The sequence below is a fragment of the Drosophila guanche genome, unplaced genomic scaffold, assembly GCF_900245975.1.
Source record: "Drosophila guanche unplaced genomic scaffold, DGUA_6, whole genome shotgun sequence".
In the NCBI taxonomy this organism is placed as follows: domain Eukaryota; kingdom Metazoa; phylum Arthropoda; class Insecta; order Diptera; family Drosophilidae; genus Drosophila; species Drosophila guanche.
In genome coordinates, this window is record NW_022995757.1 from 671,128 (window position 1) to 680,179 (window position 9,052).

The 9,052-nt window shown below is 46.0% G+C and overlaps 1 protein-coding gene across 1 annotated transcript; it reads left to right on the forward strand.

Annotated features, from left to right (window-relative positions):
* The first annotated feature begins 7,567 nt into the window (after positions 1-7,567).
* Positions 7,568-8,654, forward strand: LOC117590393 (clumping factor B-like). Its single transcript, XM_034282984.1, has one exon. The coding sequence runs from the start codon at positions 7,616-7,618 to the stop codon at positions 8,627-8,629; it is 1,014 nt and encodes a 337-aa protein (XP_034138875.1). The 5' UTR covers positions 7,568-7,615; the 3' UTR covers positions 8,630-8,654.
* Positions 8,655-9,052: the final 398 nt, after the last annotated feature.

Consider the following 9,052-nt stretch of genomic DNA (forward strand, 5'->3'; position numbering starts at 1 on the left):
AAATGAAATTTTTATAATTCAATCTCGGTGTTTTTTCTTTACCCCTCCTTTTTTTGGGCCTCTTTACTTATTTGTATTTTAATTTTATTTTAGTTTTTCCTTTTTTTTTATTGCCTTGAGGGGCAGTTTCCCTTTTGGGTGAACTTTTTGTGCGACGAAAATTGAATTAATGCTCGACATTCTGTTGTTTTGCCGTCGATTCTCATTAGTGAGGTCGAGGCCCCCTAGGGTCCCCTGAGGCCAATGGATGGTCCGTAATTTGCTTTGATTTTATTCGTTAAAGCGAAAAAAAAAAGAAAAAAAGCTGAATTGCTCAAATAAAAACTTAATTGATTAATCAGGTGTATTTAAAATAGTAAATTCGCTTGAACAATCAAATGAGTTTACTTGTTTTATGTCATTGCATAATATTTACTCATCTACAATTTAGTGACAGATGGAGAGTTCAATTACCGTTAGTTCAAAGCAATATGAAATACATTAATATGTCGCCTCTTAATACTGTTTGCAGTGCATTCTCGGTTATTCACAACGAAAATGCTGCCAGTGTTCCCTTGCGCTGTCTTCTTTGCACTTTACCGTTTGTTACACCATCGCCACGCACGCACCGTCTTGTCCACTTTCTGGTCTCATAACTGCGTTGGGTGTTAGTGTAAGACAGAGCGAGCGTAGGGGAAACGGTAAATAGCGTGTTGCTCTGCAGCAAGCTGCTTCGGTAGAGAGACAGAGACAGAGAGAGGGATCAATCGAGAGAGAGAGAGAGCTGCAAGCTACAAGCTGCAGACAAAGAGAGTCTAAAATGGATGCTTCTCTATGCTCTCAGTACAGTAAAATGTTCGCAGGTGAATTCTGACAATTGTACCCTGACGGGAAACCCGTTCATAATTCTACTCCGACAAATAACCTGAAGAGATGCTCGTACTTATGTGTGATCTTCCACCACCTCTTGGCATTCGATTTTTTAGTTCTCAATGAGAGGGGGGGAATTAATTTCCTCTCTTTGGCATATGGAATATATTTATAGTGAATTTATGATTTTCCTTAAGGACCAACCCATTCAAGTTGATTGCCTTTAGACCTAATTTAAGGTCGGTCTAAGGCCCTCCCACTCTCTCTTTCACGCTAATCGAATTGGTTTATTTTTTAATTTGTATTTTCATTTTGTTTCGTGTTGTGTTTTTCTCTTTTGCCATCATCAGAAGTACGAGTAGAATATTCAATTTACGCTCATTACAAGTGGGCGACGCACACAGAGGACATTGGAGTTGGACCCAAAAAGTACTAAAGAAAACGGACCTAAAAAAAGGCAAACACCTAAAATTTCAAACACAACTTCGTGGATGTGCACTTAAAGGGAGACAGATAGAGGGAAATACTCGCACTTGTGGGGTAGAAAAAGAATTTAATATAATTACCTCCATTTGTGATCCCTTCTTGCCCATGGAGCCGCCACCGCCGCCCGTGTGGCCGCCGCTCTGTGCGGCATTCATGGCTACTCCTTCGGATGGATTTTTCTCTCTGTGTATGTATCCTGTATCTCAATCAGGAGTGTCTCTGTATCTATGTGTGTATGTGATTTGTATTTGTTATATATCAATTGTCTGCTGCCCCTTAATTATTATTGCCGTGGGACTTTCACTTGGGTGTTCGGCAATAAATCCTTGTCCTCAGGAGGACTCCGTTTGGGCTTTCAATTGAAATTTATGTGTAATTTGAGTTCGTTTTGCACTTTGGGATATGGAATACGGACACGGTATGCGGTGGTTTCCTTAAAGTTCGTTGAAAGATTTATGGGCTGCGTAGGCTGTTGCTGTTTCCCGCTGTGCAGCACTCGGACACGACCCACGAAGTTCATGCCTCCTTTTGCAGCTGCAATTCGGCAAAGTTGTCGAGCTCACTGCCTTCCCCACGCTGCTCATGATACCGAAATACTAACCAAGAGTCGCTTTCGCAACCAATGCGAATGAGATACTTGAGCACGTCCTCTCGCTTTAAACACAATGTCTATCGTCCTGCAGGAGGAGAAGGTGGAGCAGGAGGGCTGGGGGTGTGGACAGCAACAATGGCGACAGCAACAGAAACTGAAGTTGAAACTTAAATAAGCCACGCAAACAGCAACAAACAGAAGCAGCAACAAGAGGGATAGAACAGGACAGTACAGGACATTCGAGGACATTCGTGTGCGGTTAATGTAACTATATACGGGCACTTGAAGTCCTTGGGAAGCCAACATATCGCATGACTTGTCATCGGCTTTTGTGGGCTGCTGGCGGACTCTGCCAGAGGATGCTGCAGGATGAAGAATGGTGCCCCACAGGGCCAAAGGGACAGAGAGTTGTCAGAGCAACGAACAAATTTGGAAAACGATTGGAAACAATAGATCCAAAGGTTCTTTATCGAAACAAATTATGGTGGACTATTATGAAATAGTCTGCTGCTGTCAAATGAATTTCAAATTCTAATTAAAAACTTTAAACACTTTTGCATAATACATCGAACTCGAGCTTAAAAGTTCCGATAGAAAGATACTGAAGAAAGTTTTGGCTACATCGAAAGGGAGTTATTTTTCTGCTATTAATTGTGGGGCCATAAGTTTGGAAAAACTCATGAAACGTTTGGAAGAAATTGCTTGAGCAGAGAGCCCAATGCTTTCATAGATGGAAAATATGGTCAAACGGTTCCAGGTATGCCTCAGACAGATTTCCACAAACAACTTTTGTACATTTAAGTTGTCTCCTTCAAGCCACGCCAAAGTGTCATTGCGTGTATTAAAGAAAGTAAAGAAAGTTAGGAGGAGAGTCTGGAGACGAAAACTTTCATTCACCCAGAGGTGAGGCGAAAGTTTATTTTGCCAGAAACGAACGCCAGATAATTCAATTGAAAGGAAGGACTACTGACTGACAACAGAATCCAGGGACTCAGCTCGCTTTGAACTCACCTCGAAGACATGGAACATTTTAATAAATTTCTAACATCGAGTGTGTCATGCATAGAAATGTTTTTGCCCACAGAAAAAAACACTTTTAAAGATCTCAAAAGCAACAAGAAGAAAAGCAAAGAAGTTAAGAGCAGAGCCCGCAACAGAAGGCCAGCAGCGAAAGCGAAAGTGAAAGTGAAAGTGAAAGTGAAAGATGATGAAGGCAATTCATGTGGACCCCTTAAGCCTTTGATGGGATGGGGCATAGATGAAAGGTTCTACACGTGTGTGTGTGTGCTCCTAATTGTTGCTCGTAATATTTCTTTGGGCTATCAATTTGGTTAAGAGAGGCAGGAACAAAGATAGGGAATCGCTTTGTTTTTATGCATTTTCTACGTGATTTAATTAACGCCTCTGACTTTTGGCTAATTACAGACAAGAGAAAACGAAATCCATTGTGGGGGGGGGCTTCTGTTTGCCGTGCAAATACCAGTGTTAGGCAAAGGCAAAGGCCAAACGGCTGGACAATGGAATGTCAGCAAAACCAAGTCCACAATAAATAAGGTAAGAAACAGCATTCAGTATGAAAAGGAAAACAACAACAAATGTCTAGCATACATCGCAGCGCTTGGGGACTGGCAAAATCAAAGATTCCACCGGAATTCCTAGAACAATTTGTGTATCAAACTGGTTTCAAGTTGGGCGGGCAACAGGCTACAGGCTACAGGCTTGGACCTAATCCCAAAGAAAATAGACAATGCCACGCCGTGATTACAGCAAAAAAAGCAACAAACAACAGAACGTATCCCAGGGTTGGGTTGGGTTTGGTTTTGTTTTTTCCATTCGTTTCGGATGCCAACTTTTTTATCGCGGCAGCAAATTAACAGTAATACAAATCAGCAGCTCCTTCTCGCTCGCTCCCTTCTACAATGTGGGGCTTACCATAGAAGGGAGAGAGAGTGCGAAGATATTTTGCACATTTCAACGAACTTTTTATTGAAACATAAATCATGCACATTATTCGTATCCTCAGCACTGAATATTCTGAATGGATTCCTTTAATATTTCCATCTGTTTTCCACCCACTTTTGATGGGCACATTTTATGTATTTATTTGTATATTTTATTACTTTGAGGGCTCGTCCTCGTCCTGCTGTATGTCTCTGTCAATTAGGCAATTGTCACAAATATTTCCTGCATGGAAAACACTGCAATATCACTGGAACAGTAACAATAACAAAAAACAAACAAGGACCAGTCGCAGGAGAGACCGAGAAAGCGTCGACAGCAGGGGTGTGGCTGGAGGTTCGTATTTAATTGGATATATTTAATTTTTGGTTAAGCTTTTGTGGCGCGAAAAACGTGGGGGGAGTTCGAAAAACGGGTAACGATCGCCAACAGACAGGCAGGCTGGCCGAGCGGCCGCGCGACAGAACGAACGAAAGAACGAGAGAGAGAGAGAGAGAGAGAGCAAAGGACGACGACAAAGGACCAACGAGGGACAACGACACAACGCGCTGGCTCGCGTCTGTTCCGTGCGGTGCGTCTCGGGTTGCGACTGCAGCAGCTGGCGTTGGGAGCGTAACTGAACGTGCCCCAAACGACTACGACGCACATTCCGCGCCGTGCCGCTATCTGCCCGCCTACCTACCACGCAGTCACGAGGTCCCACAGCATGCGGCTGCCCTGCCGCTTTGGCATTGAGCTTTCAAAACATCCGCATGGCAGAGCTTTGGGCCATCCAATCCAATCCACGCCAAGCCAAGCCAAGCCAAGCCAAGCCATCTGCCTGGCCTAGTCTGGCTGTGGCACGCAAGCTTTCAACACACTCTGTTCGGTCCATCACGTGGCAGCAAGCGGGAAAGCGACGAGCAAAACAAATGTCGGGGAAAACCCCTCGTGATGAGCGACGCCCCCCCCCCCCCCCCCTCCACTACGATGGCAACTCGAGTGTGTGGAACGTGCCTAATGAGCTTCAATTTTCAGTTTTCAGCTTGCCCCTCTTCCTTTTTGCTGATTTTCATAAGTTTTTCCAGGGGAGAGGGGCGACGCCAAGGACAAATGCAGCACCATCGAAAGTAAATCTGTGAGGTATACTTTCTTCTTACTTGTTTATTCTATTATCACAAGCTTAGGGAATGCTTCAAGTGTATATTACCCAATGGGTATTAAACAGTCGAGTCCATTGCAATGCCCATTCCAGCATGGACACGCCTGGTGCGTGCCATCATTTGTGTGCCATGGGTCTGGCTCTTGGGCTCACTGCTGCTGGTTGGTGGCCATGTCTGAAATGAATAATGTCCAAGTCCAAAGCCAAGGCACCTGCTCATACAAGTGGGTGGAGGGAGGCCGAGGTATGAGCTGGGTTAAGGGTTGGCCAAAGTAGTTGATCAAGGCTGCTTCTGCTGCCACAAAGTCAACCTACCGCTTCGCTTTGAATCCGCGAACATTTAGCATATTTCATTGTAGGTGCCACCCGCCACCACCACCACCACCACCTACTCACCAGATTTCCACATGAAAAATCATCTGGGTAAAATGAATGCAGAGCCGCCGTTAGTGCCCGCCATGAGATGGCACACATTCACCCCATTTTTAAATACAGTTCCTTCCCCCATTGATTGAATGCCTAATAAGCAATTTTTCATTCTGTGTTGCTGAAACTTTTGCTGTCATTGCATTCGCCAAAGTCAATTAAAAGATTCACACAGATGATGCTGCGAAAAGTTGCCAACAAGTTTGGAGTAGGTTGCTTTTTTTTTTGTTAGAAAAGAGGAGAACTCTGAGCTGCGACAAGGGAGAACTCAGCAACAGGCCGAGAGTCGCAAGTCTCTAAAGGCCATCAATTGTGTGTCCCATCACGGTCCATCGTTTCCCATCGTTTTGGTTTTATAGTAACGGTTAGAGAACAAATATTTCAAAGCTTTTGCTGAGAATAAAGCCACAGAAAGCTCAACCAACGGCTTGCTTTGGATACTAAGCTCATAAATCATTTTTAACTGCGCTTGGAGCTTCTTAGGCTGTGCTTTAAAGCTTTGAAGAAGTCCCAAAGCTTGCTCTAGAGCTTACGTGTGCGGGTAACAACTCGAACAGCTTTCGCACAGCTTTAAAAAAGCTTTTAAAACGTTAAGAAAACACTCGAGAAACAACTCGTTCCCGACTCGTACCCGCTCCTTGGGCAGCCGTTGAATACATTCGGGCCACCCACTGGAATTTTGTCTTGAATACATTCATGCAGAGCTTCAGCATGTGTACAAGAAGTATTCCCCCTAGTTATGCAAATAATTATGCGAAGCAGCTAATCAGATCAAAGGGTAGCTCCATATTGTAAGTGCAAGCTTCTTTTCCTCTCTCGCTGCTTTCTAGTTGCATAAAGTTGTTCATGTTTACATGTCACTAAACTTCCCTGGAGGACACCCTCTGTGCCCCTGCACCCTCTTCTTACTCTGCGACAGTGTTCCCCCCATGGCCACATCAATGGCAAATGGGAAATGGGAAATGGGAAATGCAGTCGCGTTAATTGCACAACGCAGCGTAGCGAACAGACAGAGAACACTGGCTGGCAATTATGGGGAGGGACAGACAGACACAACTATCTGCTGCCTTGGGAGACCTGAGTGGGGGCTGGGACGAAACGAAACATCTTATTCCATGGAAAACAACAGACGTGCGACACTGGAAATGCATTTGCCATGAGCATCAGTCGCAGTTTGGTTCCACCTTCCACACTCCATCATCATCGTCATCGTCATCATCGGTCGGGCACTGGCACTTGTCTGCCGCATTTCTATTTCCATCCCCTTGGCAACATCCTTTCGCAGGCATCCTTCCGCCGATGGATGAAGTAGAAAGGAGAAAGGAAAAAGGAGAAAGGAGGGAGCCTTACGCTTGCGTAGGTGTTTGGCTTGTGGGCATCTTTTGGCCTTAGTTTGCGCCATTTTCTTCATCTTTTGTACTGCTGCTGATGAATTCGTTAAACGCGCCACCCTCCGCGCCCATCCTGCGGAGAGGGCGAGGTGCAGGGGCACCAGATGCCCCATCCTGCAGCAGTCATATCCAGCCAGCCAGCACTCCTGCCGCACCTTTGGGGCAATCGTTGCGCAGGTTGTAAACAACAAGCAACAAAAAGAAACGAAAGGTGCCAGCAACTGGCAGATCCCCTTCGTCTCTCAATCCGGAATAAAGGTGCAAATCGTTGACACTTTGATGGCAGATCAAGCAGCTTCCAGCTGCCTTAGGCACGCCTTTGGCAGTGGATTGATCGTACTGGATGCTGATTGTGGGACTAGTTTCCCCCGTCGAAATTCTCCCATTTCCAGTGGCCAATATACCGCACTCATGCGCCACAAATGAAGGGCATAAAACCGCAATAAGTGAGCATTTCAGTGTCGTATCCTTGACGTCAGCAGCAGTCAGGCAGTCAGCGACCGCTGGGGAAATGCAAGCTGGTGACAGACCGCAGTAGAAAGCAGCAGCAGCAGTGGGTTCGGGAATTAAACCAGACATCTCCGCCCACCGCGACCCCACCCTTGCGAAGGCATCCCCTTATATCATAGAGAGAGGAGAGAGGAGAGAGAGAGAGAGAGAGAAATCTTTAAAGGTGCCTTGCCATGTTTTTCCACTCCGAATCATTAGTCTGTGTAGCTGACTCCGAATCACAGTATCGTCCAGTTATCTGGGAATCTTTCGTGCTGGAAAATGAATTTGAAAACTTTTCTGGTATTTGTTTTTCTCCGCTGGCTGCTGCCCATCACTGTGGCACGCTGGCTGCCGGGGTCCACACCCAATTTGATGACCAAATCCTTGATGGATCTGTACGGGCAGCTGAAGCAACGTCCCCAAGTGGAGGAGGGTAAGAAGTTCCTAAACGACACCAGTGGCGCCCTGATGCAGTTTCAGATTTGTGCCGATCCTTCAGTATTCTATCCGGACACCAAGAACATCCTCGTCAAGGACGAGGACGATGAGGATGAAGATGAAGATACGAAGGCTGCAGACGATGACGCAGCTAATAATAATGAAGACGCAGACAACAGCGAAGAAGAGGAGGCTGTGCAGGAGGCCAAATATGAGATGCTGAAGGCGGAGGACCAAGAGACGGAGAGTGATGACGATGGGGCTTTTATGGAGCGAGTCTCCTGCATCCTAAAGGTCATACACGAAAACTCCAAAGCCCTCGCTGATGATCTCGAGAACTTCGAATCGGAGTTGCAGAAGATGAAACCGAAGACGAATCCGAATCCGAATGCGAATGCGAATCCGAGTGAGGAATCCGAATCAGCTGACGAGGAGGATGCAGAGCAGACAGATGCGGGCACGGAGCAGCCAACAGATGAAGAGGACAGCCCCGCAGAAGAGAAGTGCGAAGTGGATACCAAAGGAGAGCAGCAGAAGGACGAACAATGCGACGAGGATCAGCAAGAAGACGAGTGCGACATGGAGCCAAAGGAGGTGCCAGAAAAAGTGCCCGACATGGAGCCACCCCAACCGAAATGTCCCCCGCTTAACCTGCAACAGAAAGAAGAGGATGAGGATGAATCCAACGCCGAACAAGAGACCGACAGTGATGAAGACACTGACAATGACCCAAATGCTGACCCCGATGCTGACTCCGATGTTGGCTCCGATGCTGGCCCCAATGCTGAGTCTGAGGCTGATCCCGATGCTGATTCCGATGCGGATCCCGATGCAGATCTGAGCAGATCTGAATAACATATTCCGTTGAGCAGCCAAACATTCCCCCTGTTTATATTTTGTTACTTTTCGTTACTTTTACTTGCATGTTAAATAAAAAACAATCTTTATTTTGTACTGCAGCGAGGTAACTATTATCGGGGGGAGAAAAGGTTCAAAGTCAGAGTTCAGGCGAGTCTTAAGCAAAACGAAGGCGGAAGCCTCAGCCATCAGCCATCAGCCATCAGATATCAGCAAAGCGATGCCAACTTCGAGTCGAAATATCCACAGTAATGACATTGCAGGTTTTGTGGTTGAAACGTAATCAAATAATAGCTGGGAAGAGCAGGGAAAAACTGGACAGCTGATGGGAAACTTCTGCCTCAGTGGCACTCAAATGGAGCTGCAGTTAGCATTCGGTTCCTGCCTTGTGTGTGTGTGTTTGGGCACATCTTCAATTGG